The following is a 21200-nucleotide window of genomic DNA, read 5'->3' on the forward strand; positions in this document are numbered from 1 at the left end:
AGAGAGACCTGTAGGACTATGATAACAGTAAAATTCTCTCTGATGGCTAGGTACAGCTATTATCAAGGTTTCCCTGAAAAGCCCTGCAAGGTCTTCTAGTGGCTCTGGAGAAGCAATGTGGGAAACCAAGTCTCCAAAATGGGAAACTTTATCCACTTCTTGTCCCTGTTTTGCCATCCAAAGCCCTTCCTATCACGTCTTGCCTTCTGTACCATCTTAGATAAGTTGACATAAAACACAGCTCTAGTCCCAAAGGGGAGGCAGTTCATTCTGAGCCACAGATGAGCAACCGTGACCTAGGAATAGATTAGATTCAGCTTGCTCTCAATTACATGTTCCACTACGGAAGAGGCGGCATAAACATCATAGTCCCAGAACAAAGAAATCCACAAATCAATGCATTTACCAAATTAGTGAAAAGAGTAGATAGGCATTACATCAATGTGGAGAAATCAGCTGTTCTGAGTCTGGGAAGCTATCTGATGACATCCTTAGCTTTGGGTTTGGGAAGCTGGTTATCTGCTAAGTTACAAAGGTCTTAGCTGATAATCAAGAGGATGTTAGGCTAGATACAAAGGTAAGGCCAAGAGGCTAAAGTAAAGATAGCCCAAGATAATTGTGGCTTTCCATTTGGAACACAACAACTCTGCATTGTCGTTAGGCAAGTGAATCATGAGTTAGTCCACAGGCTCTTCAACCCCAGATTTATTCTTTTTCATGAAACTTTAGCTTACACACATTTCCCTGACCAGTACTCCTTATTGGTGGCCAAAGAAGCTAAAGAGACCTGTTGGGTGGGTGTGTAAGAAAGCTGACTTAGGAGGAAAACAGGCTATACAGAAAGCCAGCACCTGTGGTGACAGGATGCCCCACCCAAGGAGCAGGGTAGCTCTCAGATTGGAGTGTGAAGGCTTTCCCACTGCTTCCCACAGGGACCTGAGGAACAATGTCATCAGCACTGTGCAGCCTGGAGCCTTCCTGGGTCTGGGAGAGTTGAAACGCTTGTGAGTGGCATGTCCTGCCCACCCCATCTCCAGCCCTCTCTTTATCCATCCCCCCCAGATTTCCCAGATACCATGAACAACTACCCCTAGTACCCATCCTGACCAGTCCCTTCAAGACACCAAGTCTCTACCAAGTACCAAGTCTCTGCCAAGTACATTGGCTGGGGCCAGCTGTAGGGCTGTTTCCAGCTTGCTATGCCATAGGGCCCAAGCCTACTGCCCACATAACCTCCAGCTAAATGTCTCTCTCGGAAGTGAATCTTCCTCCTGTTGTATAGTGGACTTGCTGAGTGTGTGTCTTTCTCTAGAGATCTCTCCAACAACCGAATTGGCTGTCTCACCTCTGAGACATTTCAAGGTCTTCCCAGACTTCTGAGACTGTGAGTGATAGATGGGTCTCTAAGAGAAACAGAGAAGTGGGAAGGGGGCAGGGAGGGCTTGAGAGGAAGATGGCTGGGCCAGACCCTTTCAGTACCTGCATTTTCTCCTTCCAGGGCTCTTCTGTCCTGGCCCAGGGAGACCCTAAGATCTCATCTCACCCTTCCTTGCCCTCTGCAGAAACATATCTGGGAATATCTTCTCCAGTTTGCAACCTGGGGTCTTTGATGAGCTGCCAGCCCTTAAGGTTGTGTGAGTATCTTTCCCAGCACAGGAACAGTCCCCTGGTCCCTTTCTCTGCCCAGAGACACCTGTACCTGGAGGATTCTGAAACCCAGACGCAGCCTTCCCCTCACCCCTAAAGAAACTCCCAGATCCTATGAGAGACCACCTTATCCACCTGCCACTTCACCCTGTTTGTCCCTGCTCAAATTCCCATTCTCCACTCAGCACATTGACTGGGGCTGAATGTGTGGCCATTTCTATCCCTGAGGGGCATTCATTGTGCCTGCTAAGTAGGTGGACTGCCAGAAATGCCCCCAAATTAATCATGTCCTGAGTAGCAGGGCACACATCTACCCAGGGTTGCCTTCTCCACCCCTTTCCTGCTTAGTTTCATTCCACCCCAAGCCTACACTGTTCCTTGTACTATCCTGCAGGGACTTTGGCACCGAGTTTCTGACCTGTGACTGTCACCTGCGCTGGCTGCTGCCCTGGGCCAGGAATCACTCTCTGCAGCTGTCAGAGCTCACGCTCTGTGCCTACCCCAGTGCCCTGCAGGCCCAGGCCCTTAGTGGCCTCCAGGAGCCCCAGCTCCGCTGTGGTGAGAAAACTGCCCCAGGTCCCAAAAGCCAGTCACACTTGCTAGGTCAAATTTCTCTGGGCCTCGTGTGTTGTATGATGGACATGTTTCCCAGGCCTATCTCTTTCCCCGAATTCCATGGGGTAGCCCCTCACCAGCATGCCTAAGCCTCTTGTGGGACTGCTTGCTTGTGTATATTTTTGTCTGGTCTCCCCTTGTATATTCCTCTGTTGTCTTCTTATCTGGGAGGACTCTTTCTGACCCCTTTCATTCCCAACCAGAGGTCACTAGAGACAGAGGGTCCTACGCTTTAAGTACAACGAGCATGCACTCAGGTCTCATCACTCATGTCTCGTTCACAGAAGGGGCTCTGGAACTTCATACGCACTACCTCATCCCGTCCCTCCGCCAAGTGGTGTTCCAGGGTGACCGTCTGCCCTTCCAGTGCTCTGCCAGCTACTTGGGCAATGATACCCGCATCCACTGGTACCACAATGGGGCCCCAATGGAGAGTGATGAGCAGGCAGGCATTGTCCTTGAAGAAAACCTCATCCATGACTGCACTTTCATCACCAGGTACAGGCTCTGCTGTCCCTTTATAGTCCAGGGCATGGAGAGGGGTAGCCATGGTTCTCCTGAGAGACAGGGAGAGAGAAAGTGCTAAGATACAATCATAAATGGTCTGAATAGAGGTTAGAATTAAAGCTCCCCCCTCCCCAGCAAAAATAGAAAGGCTAGGTTGCGATTGAAATTTGTTAGTGTTTCTATAATACCTGCAGTACCCCTCCAATCAGAAGGACGCACTTGTATCTCTCACTAGAAGGGCAGAGGTAGATGGGCTGTAGGGGAGGGGCATGGAGAGGGGGGCGGGGCCTGAGTGTGCTCTGCTTCCTATTGCTATGATAAACATCATGGCCAGAAGCAACTTGGGCGTGGGGAAGGAAGGGAAGTCAGGACAGGAACTCAAGCAGGGTAGGAACCTCGAGGCAGAGAGGAACATGGTTTACTGACTTGCATCTCCAAGCTCAGCCTGCTTTCTTAAACAATCCTGTGACCACCTGCCTAGGAATGGCCCCGCCCACAGTGGGCCAAGCTCTGTCACACCGAGAATAAACAAAGACAATTCTCCCATTGACTTCCCTACAGGCCACTGAGAGGGAGGCATTTTCTCAGCTGAGGTTCCGTCTTCTCAGTTGAACCTAGCTTGTATCATGGTGACAAGAAAACTAACCAGTGCACCAAGCCAGTTCCCCCCACCCCTCCCCTCCCCTGCAGTGAGCTGACCCTGTCTCACATCGGCGTGTGGGCCTCAGGTGAGTGGGAGTGCTCCGTGTCCACCGTCCAAGGCAACGCCAGCAAGAAGGTGGAGATTGTGGTGCTGGAGACCTCCGCCTCGTACTGCCCTGCTGAGCGTGTGACCAACAACCGAGGCGACTTCAGGTTGGCTGCTTCGCTTTATAAATGGCCCCCGGCCCTGCGGCTGCACCATGTCACATTGCCTACCTTCTTCCTCCAGTCCCAAGGACTGCCTTTGTCATTTAACCCACAATCTTGCTGGCACATTTCAAGATGAGCATCTTTTAATTTTGCCTCCTCCCACTTTAGTACACAGAAGCTTTCTACAAACGGGGCCACATTTTACTGTTCCGGAGGCCCTCTCTCTGTGTGAAGGGCAGGCATTATTCTCCATACTGTAGAACTGAGAATGCCAAAGTCCAGAAAAGATCAGCAACTCTTCCGATCAATGGCGGAGCTTGTCTGTGCACCCAGACTCCTGCGTAGCACCCCATATATTGCCTGCAATAGCATTGTCAGGACAAGCAGAGAAAGCAGAATTTGGGAACCCCTTGATGGCTGCCAGGACCATTCTTACTGAACCCTTCACCAAGCCCTGGGGTCTGGCATCATAGTCCTGGTTTGTGGTTGGGAGGGGAGGGCATTTGTCTCAGGGAGTCTGGGTCATGGCAGCTTCCTACATCTACCTCTAGGTGGCCACGGACCTTGGCTGGCATCACGGCTTACCAGTCCTGCTTACAGTACCCCTTCACCTCTGTGCCCTTGAGTGGGGGAGCCCCAGGTACCCGAGCCTCACGACGGTGTGACCGAGCTGGCCGCTGGGAGCCAGGGGACTACTCCCACTGTCTGTACACCAATGACATCACTCGGGTGCTCTACACCTTTGTGCTGGTGAGGCTGCCCCCTCCCCCAACTGATTCCCGCAATTGGCTGGGTGGAGCCTAATGCCTCACAGGGGAGGCTGCACCTCCGTTCTCGGGTATGCATTGAGAGTGGGTACAGCTGCCAGGCATGGTGCTGCAGGCCTGTCATCCCAGCACTCAGGAAGCAAGGCAGGTGGGTCTCTGTGATTTCGTGGCCAATCTGGTCTATGTAGTGAGCTCCAGGACAGCCAGAGCTACATAGTGAGACACCCTGTCTCAAAAAAAAAAAAAAAAAAAAAAAAAAAAAAAGGTACAGCAAGGGCCATGGGCCCACATCCTTTCCTCTGGGGCTGTCTTCTAGCTTCTTTTCCAGACGCCAGGCCAGGCCTGTACCACACGATATATGCTCTGTCCAGCATCACAGTGATTGACACCTTCATCATCCATGGGATAGTGATGCTTAGCTTGAGTATTCTAGAGTTGTGATGACAGTTGTAATGATCATGATGGTCCCAGTAGATGGCCTTGGCTCCTCTCCTGCCCTGTGGCAGGAGGAAGCCAGCCTGACCTTCTCCCCCATCCCCCCAATGCCCCCAGATGCCCATCAATGCCTCCAATGCATTGACCCTGGCCCACCAGCTGCGAGTGTACACTGCTGAGGCTGCCAGCTTTTCAGACATGATGGACGTAGTCTATGTGGCTCAGATGATCCAGAAATTTTTGGGTTATGTTGACCAGATCAAAGAGGTGAGATTCAACGTATCCTCTGGGCCCCCTGGAAGTCATCCTCCCATCATCTCAGACCTCACACACAGGGTCCCAAATACCATTCCTGCCCTCAGTGACTGCCCTGCCTCCCTCCCTCAGCTGGTGGAGGTGATGGTGGACATGGCCAGCAACCTGATGCTGGTGGATGAGCACCTTTTGTGGCTGGCACAGCGAGAAGACAAAGCCTGCAGCGGCATTGTGGGCGCCCTGGAGCGCATTGCAGGAGCTGCCCTCAGCCCCCATGCCCAGCACATCTCTGTGGTACTGCAGCCTGGTGTGGGAGGGACTCTTCAGGGGCCAATGCTAGGGGAGGAGGGGGGCTGAGTATGGCCTGGAGCCAGTTTTTTTGTGAGTCTTAGATGGGAAGTGTTTACCTCTCTGCTGAACACATACCGGGCTCTGGTAATACGGTGTCAAGCACAGCTCCACTGAACTGTCAGGGAGGTGTAAAGGTGGCTGTGATGGTGACACTGCGGTGTGAGCCTTTCTGGTTGGGAGCTGAGCAGGGAATGGAAGTAAACAGGGGCATGCTGGGAATTAGTACAGGGAAAAGGGAGGCTTTGTTTCACAGTGTCAGTGGAATGAGGAGTGCTGGAAAGTTCAACAAGAGGACGGTGACGTTTTTAAACTGGTAGAATGTGCCACCATAGTATGAAATATTGTGCTAGATACTCAGAGAGGACATGTGGTGAGGGGTAACATGGGTCCTGCTTGACAGCTGAGGCGGGGCAACGGAGTCAGCAGGTGGAAGGAAGACAGGGAGTGTATGAGGGCAACACTACCTCCAAGGAAGGCAGACGGCCTGTGTCTGGGAGGCGTGTTGGGGCTGGGGGTCCGTGTAGGTGGCTCCATGGCATTTGTAAAACTATCCATGCTTTGAAAAGACAATGAGCACTAAAGGATCAGGGGCGTGGCTGAAGCAGATCTGAATGAGGATATGTGTGGTCTTGGGCAGAGGACCACTATATCTCAGACATTGGGTGACAAGTCCTCTGTCCCCAGAATTCAAGGAATGTGGCATTGGAGGCCTACCTCATCAAGCCTCACAGCTATGTGGGCTTGACCTGCACAGCCTTCCAGAGGAGGGAGGTAGGAGTGTTGGCTGCACAGCCAGGTGGTCCTGGCCAGAATGTCCCACTTGAGCCCGAGCCCCTTGCTGATCAGCTGCTCCGCTTCCGATGCACCACTGGGAGACCCAACATTTCCCTGTCATCCTTCCACATCAAGGTGGGCACCAGGGGAAGGGAAGGTTGTAGGGTGGGACCAGAAGCTGAGGAGGGTGGTGCTGAGGAACAGCTATCTCATGGTGGAGATGGGTGTGAAAGGAGGTAAAGGGGGGTTGGGGAAGGAAGGACAAGGCAGGAGACAGGAAGGGGCTGGGAGACATCAAAGGCCAGAGATGCTGAGTATCTCTGAGGACCTCCTATGTCCCCTCAGAATAGCGTGGCCCTGGCCTCCATCCAGCTGCCCCCCAGCCTGTTCTCAACCCTTCCGGCTGCCCTGGCTCCCCCAGTACCTCCAGATTGCACCCTGCAACTGCTGGTCTTCAGAAATGGCCGTCTTTTCCGCAGCCACGGCAACACTTCCCGTCCTGGAGCAGCTGGGTCCGGCAAGAGGCGTGGTGTGGCCACTCCAGTCATATTTGCAGGGACCAGTAAGGGACTTAACTTCCTGCATGTCGGTCTTGCCCTATTCACATTCACGGCGCCCTGCTACAGTTGACAGAGGATAGTGGAAACCTCAGAGTTTCTCAAGGAGGGTGGGAGTGGACATGGTTTTATATACCAGACTTTGGGCAGTCTTATATCCTAAACATGTATCAGAAAGGTTGTAAGCAAAGCCTCAGTTCCTTCCCTCCACACCAAACTCCAGACTTCTTGCCCTGTCACCCATGGGCCCCAGGCGGGTAAGCTACACTACATGAACACTCCCTGGAAGCTCAGCACTGTCTTTAGTGTTATAGCGAGGAAAGCATGAAGGCTGCGGGCTGCCCCACTGTGGATACTTGAATAACACCCCAGCGCTACGCCAGCCAGAGAGAGGCTCCTCAGACTTTTAGACAGCAGCCCTGGTGTATCCTGAAAGGCAAGACAGCTGTGGCGTTGTGGTTAGAGGTGGGGCTAACAATAAATCCCAAGGGATAGTCAGAACTTCCAGACTCTGCATATAAGGTAGAGACTAGAGCAGGACAGATAACTGGTGGGGGGGGGGTACACTGCCTTGTTTTTGGTCTGGTCCCTGGGAACTGAGTGGATTATTGTAATCTTGTCCTTAGTTGGTCTGTTCTATCAGGAGCAGTTCTCCGTGCCCCCCCCCACCTGCCCACATGTGTCTTTCCATTCGAGTCCCTTTTTCCTTCCACCTTCCAAACTCTTGGCTTGCTCACCAGGCAATCTTCATCTTCATTGGGACCCACACTGGATATGCCAGACAAAGGGCATCAGATTTGCCTTCTGAACACACTACTATGCACTCAGAGCCCCTTCAAGCATCATCTACCTTCTTTTACATGCCATGCAGGGGCCTGTGTGCATTGAAGGTGCTGCTGTCACTACCCTGGGATCCCTTCCTGTTCCATCCAGCCTGGGTGGGAACACTTGTTAAGTACTTAGCATGTGTCAGTTTCTGCTGGGCTGAGATACACTTGAGTGCAGACAGATGGATCCCCGCCCTTAATTAAGAGTGCACACTTTGGTGGACAGGCCCTGAATGGTCATTAGAAGTGAGCGGCAGTACTAGCGGCCTCAACTATAGAGTTATGATGTTCGCCTGAACCTAGTTAGGGGCCAGGGAGGCCCTCCTGGAAAACTGAGATCCGAATGACGTCATCAGAGAAAGGGTCACTCGCTGTTGTCAACCACATGGGTTAATAACTGTATTAATGGGAGCTGTGGAGGTAGGGTGGGGCCTGTATGCTCCACATCACAGGTACTGTCTCCCACATGACTTTGCTTAATTCCTGTCTCAAGTTTCTCTCCTCTCCATCCATCCCTCTTTTCAGATGCCAACCGTTCCTTCCAGGGATTCCTCCACACTTGGGTTGTCCCTCCCTCTGAGTTAGCACTGCAACCAATGTCACTTCTCACTGGACACCTAGGGTGGAGGGGACTCCCATGGTTTCACCTGTCTCTTCCACATGCCCTGGCTGAATCTCCCTGGGTAGATTGACACCTGCACTGTATCTAGCTCTGTCCCCAGGTCAGCAGGGCCCCTGCATGCAGTCCCTCTCTTTGCCACTCTCTCTGGCTGCCTTCCTAGGAGCCTGAGTTTCTATGTGTACTTCCCCGTCTCTGCAGGTGGCTGCGGCGTGGGAAACTTGACTGAGCCAGTGGCTGTTTCACTGCGCCACTGGGCTGAAGGAGCAGATCCCATGGCAGCATGGTGGAACCAGGAGGGGCCCGGGGGCTGGAGTTCAGAAGGCTGCAAGCTCCGCTACAGCCAGCCCAATGTCAGCTCCCTGTACTGTCAGCACTTGGGCAACGTGGCTGTGCTCATGGTGTGTAATGTGTGTGTATGTGTGTGTGTGTGTGTAATGTGTGTGTGTGTGTGTGTGAGAGAGAGAGAGAGGTTGTTATAGAGATGCAGGCAGGCGAGGGAACATGTGTGGGAGATAGGGACTGTAGTACTTTGATCACTTGGAGCCACAAGAAAATGCAGAAAGGACAGCAGCCTTGTGCTTTGTTGATATAAAAGTTGGTGGGAAATGACCCTCTAGCCTCTTCCTCGCCTCTCCATCTTTCATCTTTCAAGAGGGATCTGAAACCATCTTTCATGGCCTTCAGGTCCTGTGCTTTTGGTATTTTTGTTTGTTTGGTTTGGCTTTTGAGATAAAATTCCTTATAGCCTAGCCCATTATATAGCTTCGAATGATGTTGAATTGCTTACCTTTTTGCCTCCACCATCCAAGGGCTGGGATAATAGACATGTATCACCATGCCCATTTTGGCCTGAATTCTTCTAGTTAAAAAGCAACCTGGGGCTGGGAGATGATGACACATGCCTTTAATCCCAGCACTCAGGAGGCAGAGGCAGGCAGATCTCTGTGAATTCGAGGCCAGCCTGGTCTACAAAGCGAATTCCAGGACAGCCAGGGCTACACATAGAAACCGTGTCTTTAATAACAACCCTCCCCAATAAAAGCAACCTGGGAATATGTGTAGTGATTCATTCCCTATCCCATTCCTCACCCAGCTTCTGCTGACACCGAGCAGACACACAGCCCATCAGACAGCCTTCTTCCTCATAGCTCATCTGAATTTTTAAAAAGTGATTTTTCTTTTTATTTTATGTGCATTGGTGTGAGGGTGTCATATCCCCTGGAACTACAGTTACAAATTGAACCTGGGTCCTCTGGAAGAGCAGCAAGGGATTTTGTTGTTGTTTGTTTGTTTGTTTGTTTTGAGCCTGTCCTAGAACTTGCTCTGTAGAACAGGCTGGCCTTGAACTCAGAGATCCTCTTGTCTCAGCCTCCTCTGTGCTGGAATTAAAGATGTGAGCAATAGCTCCAGCCCTTATCTCTAGGTTTTCAGCTGGCCATCTGAGAAGTCCCATAAAAACAGAACATTAATTAGAAGGGGTGAAGCAGGTGGGAGGCTATCAGTGTTTCCCGAGGCCAGCCTCTTGAGTGGCTGTCCTCACTCTTGCATCTTACCCAGCAAATGACCTAAAGCATCCAGGTGTGCAGGTCCAAGGCTGGCAGGGGCCAAGATAAGGGAAAGTGGCTTAGGGACAGACAGGTTCTGCTCAGTCCTCTCACCCCTCCCCACCACCTTTCCCAGGAGCTGAGTGCATTCCCTCGGGAGGTAGGAGGCCCCGGAGCTGGGTTGCATCCTGTTGTATACCCCTGCACAGCTCTGTTGTTACTGTGTCTTTTCTCCACCATCATCACCTACATCCTCAACCACAGGTGAGCAGTGCTCCAGGAAGGAGGGAGGAGGAGGTCTCACCACAGCTGGCAGATGCTGCTTCTTCAGTGGGGCTGGAGAACACATTGTGGGGGTTGGGGTAGGGAGATTAAGGACTTCTTTCCCGTTGCATGGAGCACATTTATATATCTGCTCATAAATAGTCTGTCTTGCTCCTTTTGGCTCTCCCGGTGGTCTTGAGACCCTATAGGGTAGTGGTTCTCAACCTTCCCAATGCTGCAACTCTTTGATACAGTTCTTCATGTTGTGGTGCCCCCCAACCATAAAAGTATTTCATTGCTACTTCATAACTGTAATTCTACAACTGTTATGAATCGGAATATAAGATATTTGATATGCCAGGTATCTGATAGGTGACCCCTGTGAAAGTCATTCAATCCCCCAAAGGAGTCTTGGCATACAGGTTAAGAACCAGTGCTGTGGCGGGTTGGATGGCCCATTAATAAAAGACTCTTTCTGGGGCAGCTCCATCCATGTGTCCCGGAAGGGTTGGCACATGCTGTTGAACCTGTGCTTCCACATGGCCATGACCTCGGCTGTCTTTGTGGGGGGCATCACTCTCACCAACTACCAGATGGTTTGCCAAGCGGTAAGAAGGGGATGGGGACACTAAAATGAGTGACTTCAGGGGAAGAAGGGGCATAACAAGAAAGAGAAGGTTTATGGAAATAGCCCCCAGTTCCTCTATTCTCTGTGCTAGCCTTGTAGGGTTGGGAAGGGGTGATGTGTGGAGTAACAGGGATGGTTAGCCTAGCTCCTAGATGGCTGGAGATGGGGCTTCAAGTGGAGAGTAGGGATCACAGTGGAGGAGAAGTCATGTATCAGCCAGACTGCTGTGTCTGGGTCCTGGAGACTCCCTGGGGTGAGAGAGTGAGCCCTGGTTGGAAGTAGAGAGGACATTAGTGAGGACCAATATAATGAGTACCTGGGTGGGATGCTGGAAGCATGGGAATAGTGGGAACATACACGGCCATTGACGTTCCAGGGTGTAGCCCAGTCAGCAGCTCAGGTCCCAAGCCTCAGTGCCTTGACCTTGTAGGTGGGCATCACTTTGCACTACTCTTCCTTGTCCACGCTTCTCTGGATGGGGGTAAAGGCTAGAGTCCTCCATAAGGAGCTCACTTGGAGGGCGCCTCCTCCAGAAGAAGGGGATGCAGCTCCACCTGGTCCTCGCCCCATGCTCCGGTAAGTGCTTTCAGTTCTCAGCTATGGGAAGGGGCCTCAAGACCCAAGGCAGGTACAGCAAAGCTGGGATGGGTGGGGGTGAGTACAGGATCCCTAGAGATCACTCTCCAAAGGCAAGAGGCAGGGGATAAGGAAGAACATGACACCAGAGGGCATTGGGTAGTGATCCTAAAATCATCCTTCATGACAACACTCAGACTGCTTAGGGCTGGAGAGAACAATTTTGGCCTTGTCTGTAGAACAGTTTTTGGCCAAGTTTGGAAGAAGCTGTCCTACCTTTAGGGGGCAGCTTGCATCCCTGCCCTCCTGGGCATCCTGTGATCTCCCCAAATCACACAGATTTTAAGGGGACAGAGGGAAAGGCAGAGATATCAGTTTGAGGGTTCCAAGCACCCAGTTCTCTTGCCTGGAGTGCTCCATCTCTCTGACCTTCAACCCCTCCCCCCAGGTTCTATTTGATTGCTGGAGGGATCCCCCTCATTATCTGTGGCATCACCGCTGCGGTCAACATCCACAACTACCGCGACCACAGTCCCTAGTGAGCACACTCCCTCCTGCCTCATCATCATCTGCCTGTCCCAACCTTCACACCAGCCCCAACCTTCACACCAGCCCCATGCCTGCTGTTCCACCCAGCCAGAGAGCCCCCTGCATGCTAAGCCATGTCCCGCCTCACCTCTTTACTTCCCACATCCTACCTCACCAGCCTGTGACCCTGCACCGGGTTTCTCCAAACCTTCCTCATCCACTATCTCTGTCTCCCCCTAGTTGCTGGCTGGTATGGCGTCCAAGCCTTGGCGCCTTCTACATACCCGTGGCGTTGATTCTGCCCATCACCTGGATCTACTTCTTGTGTGCGGGCCTGCACTTAAGGGGTCATGTGGCCCAGAATTCAAAGCAGGGTAACAGCAGGCTCTCTCTGGAGCCAGGGGAAGACCTGAGGGGTTCCACCAGGCTCAGGAGCAGTGGCGTTCTCCTGAGTGACTCAGGTTCCCTTTTGGCTACAGTTAGCGCTGGGGTAGGGACACCTGCACCCCCAGAGGATGGTGATGGCGTATATTCTCCGGGAGTCCAGCTGGGGGCACTGATGACCACACATTTCCTGTACCTGGCTATGTGGGCCTGTGGTGCTTTGGCGGTGTCACAGAGCTGGCTGCCCGGAGTGGTGTGTAGCTGTCTCTATGGTGTGGCAGCTTCAGCCCTGGGTCTTTTTGTCTTCACACACCACTGTGCCAGGCGAAGGGATGTCCGGGCTTCTTGGCGTGCCTGCTGTCCTCCTGCTTCACCCCCAGCCTCCCACGCCCCACCCCGGGCTCTGCCTTCTGCTGCGGAGGATGGATCCCCAGTGTTGGGGGACGGGCCAGCCTCCCTCAAGTCCTCCCCAAGTGGCAGCAGTGGCCGCGCGCCGCCGCCTCCCTGCAAACTCACCAATCTGCAGGTGGCCCAGAGTCAGGTGTGCGAGGTTGGCGTGGCTGCCCGAGGGGATGGAGAGCCAGAACCCACGGGCTCCCGTGGCAGCCTAGCTCCCCGACACCATAACAACCTGCACCACGGACGCCGAGTACACAAGAGTCGGGCCAAGGGGCACCGAGCGGGAGAGACTAGCGGCAAGAGCCGGCTCAAGGCGCTGCGCGCGGGTGCATCACCAGGAGCTCCCGAGCTGCTGTCCAGTGAGAGCGGCAGCTTGCACAACAGCCCTTCCGACAGCTACCCGGGCAGCAGCCGCAATAGTCCCGGAGACGGCCTTCCACTCGAGGGCGAGCCCATGCTCACGCCGTCGGAGGGCAGTGACACTAGCGTAGCACAGATCACAGAGACGGGGCGCCCCGGGCAGCGACGCTGCGCCAGCCGTGACAACCTTAAGGGCAGCGGCAGCGGCAGCGGGCTGGAGAGGGAGAGCAAGCGCCGCTCATACCCGCTCAACACCACCAGTCTTAATGGCGCCCCCAAGGGGGGCAAATATGAGGATGCCAGTGTAACCGGTGCAGAGGCCATAGCAGGAAGCTGCATGAAGACCGGCCTCTGGAAAAGCGAGACCACTGTCTAGGGCAGAGGTGGGCCAGATTTAGGATGGGTGGTCACACCCGCTTGTTATTTCCAGTTCTCCTGGCGGTTCCAGCTGTCTACCGATATGTAGGTTTGAGGTGGCCGTGCTGATGGCTGTCCCTGGGCTCACTATTTTTAGTCAGGCTGGGGAAGCAAGAGGCAGAAGCTTGCCATTTGTCTGAACCCTCAGCAGTAGCGACAGACAATCCTAGGCATCATTTTAGACCAGTTTCGATGGTCAAGTTTTTGGTTTGCCTTCCCAGAGAGGGGTAGAAGTTCTGTTGGTCTATGGAGTAACCCATAAACGGAGAGGAAGAGCCCAGGCAAGGAAGACTCAGGAAGCCTGGGAACTGCAGTCTCCTCAGCAGTCTCATGAGGCACCACCGTGTGACTGCCAAGATCACAGGCCTTCTGCTTGGGAAACCATCCTAGCAGGCGAGCCAGGTGCCCTGCCAGGGAGAGCAACGGGCGCTGCCTTTTCAGATAACTATGCAAGGGGGAGGGGGCAGTGTGTAGGCAACTCTAGAGATCAGCTAGTCCTGCAGGAGAGGAGCACAATTAGGGAAACATAATCCCTAGGGAGTGGCACACAATTCTTCCAGCTAGCTCAGAACAAAACCTGAGCCCTACACACCTGAGAAAGTGAGGCTGCCAGGTGCCTAAAGACTCAAGGGGAGGGAGCTAATGTTTGGATCTGGGTATCACCTGTACAATGCTCTAAAGAGCGAGTCCACTTAGCTGCTCAGTTAAAATACCCACTGCCTGCTCTCAGCTGTCCAACTCCAAGGGGCTGAGGGGGAAATGCCTCCATGAGGCTTCTGTGGCAAAGCCATGGTAATCCGATTCCTAACTCCAGGTAGAAACCTAAAATGCCAAACCATCTCCCAACTCGCTGAAACCCAACCAGATTCTGAGGCAGTACCTGGGTTCAGGTTGCTCAAGAGTCTGTGCTTTCACGACTTGCTAAAAACTCCAGCCACTTAAAATGCCCTTGACTACCGAACCACATGGAAATAGAGGTATCCTTGGACCTTGTGGAGAAGCAGGGAACCCAGGTCTGGTCAGGTGAGAGAACAGAGTGGGGCAGAATCCGTACTCCTCGAGATGGGTCCGGTTATTTATGCTTGCTGCACAGTCGATATTAGAGGAAAAGCTTTGTATTACTCTTCCACGTATGCTGGCTGCTGTTTACATACCCTGCCAATGCCTTAGCACTGGAGAGCTTTTTGCAATATGCCGGGGAAAGGGGAGGGAGGGAATGAAGTGCCAAAGAAAACACGTTTCAAAGGTCTGGTTTTATACAATAGAATGTTTTCTAGCAGATGCCTCTTTGTTTTAATATATTAAAATCTTGCAAAGCCCTTTGAGAGACAACTGTGGTCCATCTATGGTCTTTTTGTTGGTGATATAAGGGAGCCTAAGACCCCTAGAACCTAGACCAAACACAGGCCAGGGATCTCTGCTGCTACTCCTGTAACCGAAGGGATGCTAGTTCTTTCACGACAGCAATGCATTTACTTCACACCACAGAAGAGCTGGGCAGACCTTCAGCAGCTTTAGGAGGAATCCATCCCAGATTGTAGACAGCCAACTTGTTGTCCTCCACCAAGGGACAGGATCTTCCCACCCACAGATATTTCACAGGCCTCCCAACTTCTCTAGGACACTGGGTCCAATTATTAGCTACTCTTGGATCCTTTAAATAAGAAAGAAATACCCAAGGTTCATATACATTTACTTCTTGCAACACAATTGGAGCCTATGAACAAATTGTCAGAATTACTGAAGAATGTGCATCAGGGAGGATTAGAGTCACTCATGGCTGCCTGGCTAGCAGCTTGGGCTCTCTGAAAGTCCCTAATTTCCTGAGGGGTGCGCAAATACTGCTCGATTTCACTATCAGAAATGTTCTCATCTCCAGTCACTGTAGAAATAGAGGGCGTGGGATGGGACCGTTTGGGAGGCTTCAACATGCAGGGTGGGAGGAGGGGTGCAGGACTAGCAGGGCGTTTCCTCTCAGGCAAAGCAAAGGTACTGCCCTCTGCCTCTTCTTGCTGTCTTTGCTCTCCCTTCTGTTGCTTCTGGGTCTCCACTTGTGCCGTTCCATCATCTCGAAAAGCCATGCGGACCAGCATGTGGCGGTGCTGGAGAAGGTCACCGATGTGTTTCACTACGGTCCGCTTATCAAGCTTGAGAACTCGCAGCCAGGCCAGCTGGCTGGCCATCCGAAGCAAAACAGCCAAGAGTTCCTGCAGACGAGAGGCGGCTGGGTAGGGCAGGTCCACATTGGCCAATTTACAAAACTGGGCAAGAGAGCATGTCAGTCGGTCAGAAGGCAGCAGAGACTGCCATGCCAGGAAGGTGGCAGCAGTGATGACAGGCAAGGGATGCCGCCCAGTCACTAGCCAAGTCTCATTTGCCAGCTCCACCAGCAGCAAGGTGCGGGAAAGCATCTTGTCTTTGTCCTCCACATATTTAACCGGTATAGATGGGGAAGCTTGGAACAGTGCGAAGCTGAAACAACCAAAATGGAAGTCAAGCGAATGATAAGAGGGTTCTTCCAGGGTGAGAGGGTAGTCTCCCCAAGATGGGTGGGGAAGCTGCTTAGTCCTAAAGACACTCAAGATCATTGGGGATTGAGGTTCTGAGAAAAGGGGGCAAGCACGTGCCAGGTGAAGGCACTAACATAATCAAGCACTTCCTATTATCACAATTCCAGTGCCCTCATCTACTCTACAGAGTGCACCATTATGTGTGTCTACTTAGGATAGGACCAAGTTTCAATCATCACTGTTTGGGTTTTTTTGAGTTTTTTGTTTTGTTGTGCTTTCTCTTTTTTGAGATAGGCTTTCTCTGTATTGCTTTGGAGCCTGTCCTGGAACTCGATCTGTAGACCAGGCTGGATTCAAACTCAGAGATCCACCTACCTCTGCCTCCCGAGCACTGAAAATAAAAGCATGCACCACCAATGCCTAGCTGTTTGTTTCTTTTAACATAGGGTTTCAACATGAAGTCCAGGCTGATCTAGAACTCAAGATCTTCTTGCTTCAGCCTCCCACGTGCTGGGATTAAAGGTGTGTACTACCAAACTTCCTCAGCCATTTTGTGCTCTGGTTTTGTTTTAAAGTATACTTGTCAGGGAAAAAAAAAAAAAAAAAAAAAAAAAAAAAAAAAGGCAAGCCAAGGACGGGTGCACACCATAATCCCGGGAAGATGGAGGATGATCAGAAGTGCAAGCACAGCATGGGCTCTGTGAGACTCTCTAAAACCAAAAAACTAAAAATCTCACTAAAACCTTAGCTTCAAACCTAGTTCTACCACTAACCTTTCGACTCCATATAGAGGCAATCCTGCTGGAGCAGGGCCACTGAATACAGTGACAGGTGGCCCCTGCCAAATAATTCTAATCACTACCATTCATAAAGCAGGAGTGGGCAGCTCAGTAGCCTTATGCCAAGGCTGGCTAGGGAGTTTTTTTTTTTTTTTCTTCTTCTTCTTCTTATTCTTCTTTTTTTTTTTTTTTTTAACATTGTTACAGTCCTGTGATGGAAAGGGGATTAGAAGATTACAGTGTTCTGGAAATGTACAAATGGTATTAACCTCAGTGGTAAGCACGGAAAGACCCTCACACCCTTTGAGACAGGCTCGGGTAACAGCATGCATCTGCCAGGACACCTTCCCACCCAGGGTTTCCTCTTAGATAAGCACCTGCTGCAGTAAGACTTCACCAGGTCTGCCAGGCACAGAGCGGGCACATCCAGCCCCAGAAGCTTCACTAGCTGCATGTAGGTGCCTGAAAACACATCCAGATCCGCATACAACAGGGTGCAGATGGTTCCCATGGTGAGGGGCCAGTTATGTTGCCGGCAGGTGATTAGAACACAGCATCCAACTAACACTTCCTTCTTCTGTAGTCTAGCAGCACGGATGCCAGACAGCTGATAGGCCCTTTGGTAATAGGAGATTGCTGTATCCTCGAACGTGGTGGGTAACTTCAGAATTCGACACAGGTCTCTCACTCGACGGAGATCTAGGAAAACACATCATAAACAGCGAGCAGAGAGGTCAAAAGGAAATAATGTGTAGCTACTAGCAAATTCGGCTAGGGCTTAATTTAGTTCTGTTAAACTTGCCATATATATAAGATGTGCAAATTATATGCCCTTCAGTCCTAATGGGACATTTAATGTGTTTTGTGGTGCTGGAGTTAGACCCGAGATCCTCAAGCATGTTGGGCAAGCTCTGTATTGATGAGTTGTAGTCTTAGCCCCTTAGAACTGTGGTCTTTCCAAAGGTACAGAACATTTGTGGGAAGGTCACATTCAATCCACCACCTTTATATGAGCTATTGTAATTTATGGACAGGGAAGTTTCTTATTTTTGGTACAAGGGATCAAACCCCAAGCCTTACACATGATAGGTGCACACTCTATAACCAATCTACCCCCTAGCTCCAAAGCCAAGCTTCTACCCAGGTTCCTTGAGGCTACTTTAACCCCGTGCAGACCCAAATCTTCACATACCTATACTCCTTTTGGTTTTTAAGACATTCACTATGCAAACTGGCTTGACCTCAAAGTCTATCCTCCTGTCTCACATCCTGAGTTCTGGGACTGTAGGCATGTACCCCATCAATAACTGTCCTCTTCTAGTCCATATATTATATCAGTAAGGCTGATAACAAGGACACCAGATGGCCTAGGACATCAAGATAATTTTCTTAAAAGCCACTGTATCACAAAAAGTTGATTCTCTGGGCTGGAGGAATAGCTCAGCAATTCAGAGCACTTGCTGCTCCAGCAAAGGACCTGGGTTTGGTTCCCAGCACCCACATGGCAGCTCACAACCACTTAGAACTCCATTTGCATGTAATCCAACATCCTCTTCTGAGTCTAAGAATAACAGGCATGCACACGGTGCACATACATACATGCAATTAGAACACACATGCAAATAAATACTAAAATATCAAAGAGTCACATAAATAAAGCAAAGCTGAAATTTAAGGGCAAAGACTGATTCTCACCTCGTTGCTGGCTGCGACTAACTTGTTCATTTTCTCCTGTGCTTCGAGAATATGTCACTTCTGCAAAATAATAAACAACAAATAGCACAGCTGGCCTTTAATTCATTCGTCATCTCCTTTCTCCTTGCCCTCTGGCCACAGGGAGATTTCAAATTATTGTGTATCTACATCTTCTCTCAGAGAAGATACCCATCCATGTAAAAGTAAAGGCTCTCCTGGCTTGCTTTTTTTTTTTTTTTTTTTTTTTTTTTTTGGTCAAATAGCACCAAAGACAGTCAATGTAGAACTATATAAAGCAGCACTGGTGATTCCAATTTTCCAGCCAGTTCTCTGTTACGATCCATTTTGAAGGCTGCACTAGTCAAGGACTAGCACAATGGTTCTCAATCTTCTAATGCTGTGACCTTTTAACACAGTTCCTCATATTGTGGTGATCCCTAGTCATAAAATTAATTTCGGTGCTACATTAGGATATAAGTAGGTGATATGCAGGGTGCTCTTAGGCGACACCCGTGAAAGGGACATTCGTCTCCCAAAAGGGTTGAGACCCCAAGGTTGAGAACTGCTGGACTACACAATGGAGTGAAAAGAAGGGAGGAAGGAGCATTTTGTGAATTAGTGCTAAAAACTAATATGGGTAATGGTTCGTGCTTTATTCCCTAATAATTTACAGACAAGCCTTCAACACTGACCAGGTCTAACAAGATGAGTGAAACCTTTTTTCTGTTTCATTCATTCATCATCCAGTACGCCCACTAAAAGCCAGACACCGTAGAAGGTATTGGGGAAAATAGATGAATAGCACCCTCCTCCAGCTAATTTACTTTAAGCGAGTTTTAAGCACACATTTAACTGGGGGGAGGGGGACTAGGAATCTGGGTTTAAGCACTCCACCGCCCCAGGCTACCCCCAGGGCCTGAGGACAGGTCCCAGTACCTCTGAGGTTGCCCTCGTCGTTGAAGGTGGTAGTAAGGACCCCCTCGGTAACCACACAGCCGCAGTCGGAGCACACCAGTTGGCTCTGAGAATAATGAGAGTCTTCCACAAGCTCAGAGGAGCCGCAGTCCGGGCAGCGGCTTCCGCTCGGCATCTCACCATTTGTCAGTACGGCGGTACTGCCAGACACCCACTCCTAAGAGCGGATAGCCAACTGTCCGGCGGCAGTGAAGCGGAGGGGACCTTATTCCAGCTGCACCTTCCTCTTCCGGTCAGCTGGACAAACTGCTGCTAGTTTACTCCGCTCCGTGGCTGCTCGCCGCTTCCGATCCCGTCTGTGGACTCGGCTGGAAACATGAGTTAGAAAGGAAGGTTCCTGGGCTTAACTGTGTCTCAGGTTCTCCGGTATCTTGAGATTGGGACACGTTGGGAGTTGACACATGCCAGAGATAAGGAATTGCTGTCTACGAAACACTATTTCTTTTTAAAGATTTATTTATTATGTATAAGTGTTCTGTCTACCTATATCCCTGCAGGCCAGAAGAGGGCACCGGATCTCATTACAGATGGATGTAAGCCATGTGATTGCTGGAAATTGAACTCAGGACCTCTGGAAGACCAGCTAGTGTTCTTAACCTCTGAGCCTTCTCTCCAGCCCCCCAAACACTATTTTTTAAAATATCATTTAATTTATTATTTATTTTAAGACTGTTTTGTTTATGTAGCCCAGACTGACCTAGAATACTGATACTTCTGCCTCCACCTACTGCTTGCTGGGATTACAGGCTTTAGCCAGCATGATATTTGTCAAAGGCAAGCAGAGCTCTGTGAGTCCAAGGGCAACTTGATTTGATGTACATGGTGAGTTCCAGGCCAACTAGAGCTACATATACCCTCTCTCTATTTTTTTTTTTTTTAAAGAAAGAAAAGGGAAAAACAATCTTGAACTTTAAGCTAAGAGAGACACATGTCTGTAATCCCAGCATTTAGGAAACAGAGACAGGAGGATCAAGAGTTAGAGACAAGCCTGACCTATATGAAAACTTGTCTCAAAAAAAAAAAATCCAACCAAAATAAATAAATAAAAATATAAAAATGAAACCTTGAGCTTTAAGTGTTACAATATTGCTTCCAATGACACCATTATGGAAACTGAATTACAAATTAGATGTGCTTAATGTGTCGGTGCCATTGTTCCAAACACCTTGTTGTAATTTAAAAAGCAGCTCCAGCTCCAGAGAGAAAGACACCATAGAATAGTTCAAGTGGAGGTTTTTTTAATTAGGGGAAAGGGATTGTAAAAAGGTGGAGGGAGTAGACAGGCCTCTGGGGACAGGAGCAACAGGAGAGGAAAGAGGCAGAGAAAAAAGGGTGGGGGAGAGGGAGAGAGGAAGGGGATGGAGGGAGGGAGGGAGGGGGGATGGAGGGACAGACAGAGAGGAAAAGAGAGGGAGATGGGAGGTGGCCAAGGCCCTTTTAAAAGGGAACATAGTGAATATGTATAAATGGTGCTCTTAGTTGCTGCAGCTGAGGGCGTGTCCTGTCAGAACTCAAAGGACAGGCCAGTACAAATGCCTAAATATAGGTAAATTAGTCCCCATTGAAACAGTATTGGGGGTGTTTTTTTTTTGTTTTGTTTTGTTTTTTTTTGTTTGTTTGTTTAAGACAGGGTTTCTCTGTGTAGCCCTGGCTGTATGGAAACTCACTCTGTAGACAAGGCTGGCCTCAAACTCACAGAGATCCACCTGCCTCCTTCTCCTGAGTGCCTGGGATTAAAGGCATGTGCCACCAGCACCCAGCAAAGAATGGTTTTTAAATTTTTAATGACCTATTTATCTTTATCTCGTGTACATTGGTTTGCCTATATGGGGGTGTTGGACCCCTTGGAACTGGAGTTACAGACAGTTGTGAACTGCCCTGTGTGTGCTGGGAATTGAACCCGTGTCCTTCGGAAGAGCAGCCAGTGCTCCT

The 21200-nt window shown here is 50.5% G+C and overlaps 2 protein-coding genes across 3 annotated transcripts in view; one reads left to right on the forward strand and one right to left on the reverse strand.

Moving 5' to 3' along the window:
* The window catches only part of Adgra2 (adhesion G protein-coupled receptor A2), a 40760-nt gene extending 26119 nt beyond the window's left edge, over positions 1 to 14641 (forward strand). For both annotated transcript variants that reach the window (XM_051182211.1, XM_051182210.1), the window contains 17 exons: positions 933 to 1004; positions 1313 to 1384; positions 1563 to 1634; positions 2042 to 2205; positions 2547 to 2760; positions 3460 to 3624; positions 4173 to 4371; positions 4941 to 5090; positions 5211 to 5372; positions 6114 to 6338; positions 6549 to 6765; positions 8408 to 8607; positions 9890 to 10017; positions 10502 to 10625; positions 11076 to 11221; positions 11670 to 11759; positions 11990 to 14641. In XM_051182211.1, coding sequence (XP_051038168.1) covers positions 933 to 1004; positions 1313 to 1384; positions 1563 to 1634; positions 2042 to 2205; positions 2547 to 2760; positions 3460 to 3624; positions 4173 to 4371; positions 4941 to 5090; positions 5211 to 5372; positions 6114 to 6338; positions 6549 to 6765; positions 8408 to 8607; positions 9890 to 10017; positions 10502 to 10625; positions 11076 to 11221; positions 11670 to 11759; positions 11990 to 13268 — 3679 coding nt within the window. In that variant the 3' untranslated portion in view covers positions 13269 to 14641. The remainder of the gene's footprint in view (positions 1 to 932; positions 1005 to 1312; positions 1385 to 1562; positions 1635 to 2041; positions 2206 to 2546; positions 2761 to 3459; positions 3625 to 4172; positions 4372 to 4940; positions 5091 to 5210; positions 5373 to 6113; positions 6339 to 6548; positions 6766 to 8407; positions 8608 to 9889; positions 10018 to 10501; positions 10626 to 11075; positions 11222 to 11669; positions 11760 to 11989) is intronic.
* Positions 14642 to 14985: 344 nt separating this feature from the next.
* Positions 14986 to 19429, reverse strand: Brf2 (BRF2 RNA polymerase III transcription initiation factor subunit). Its single transcript, XM_051182212.1, has 4 exons — positions 19230 to 19429; positions 18294 to 18353; positions 16976 to 17297; positions 14986 to 15781 (listed from the first exon to the last, which is right to left on the reverse strand). Exons 1-4 carry the CDS (start codon positions 19381 to 19383, stop codon positions 15064 to 15066), a joined length of 1254 nt encoding a protein of 417 aa, XP_051038169.1. The 5' UTR covers positions 19384 to 19429; the 3' UTR covers positions 14986 to 15063.
* Positions 19430 to 21200: the final 1771 nt, after the last annotated feature.

The sequence above is a fragment of the Phodopus roborovskii genome, unplaced genomic scaffold (genome assembly GCF_943737965.1).
Source record: "Phodopus roborovskii unplaced genomic scaffold, PHOROB, whole genome shotgun sequence".
Taxonomy (NCBI): Eukaryota; Metazoa; Chordata; class Mammalia; order Rodentia; family Cricetidae; genus Phodopus; species Phodopus roborovskii.

Bases quoted from the DNA above. Each gene is read 5' to 3' on its own strand.
- Brf2 (XM_051182212.1), bottom strand. From the start codon at position 19,383: ATGCCGAGCGGAAGCCGCTGCCCGGACTGCGGCTCCTCTGAGCTTGTG. The intron at 18,354-19,229 runs GTACTGGGACCT...ATTATTTTGCAG, and splicing joins CGACGAGGGCAACCTCAGAG to AAGTGACATATTCTCGAAGC. The intron at 15,782-16,975 runs GTGCTTATCTAA...TGGTTGTTTCAG, and splicing joins GTGAAGTCTTACTGCAGCAG to CTTCGCACTGTTCCAAGCTT.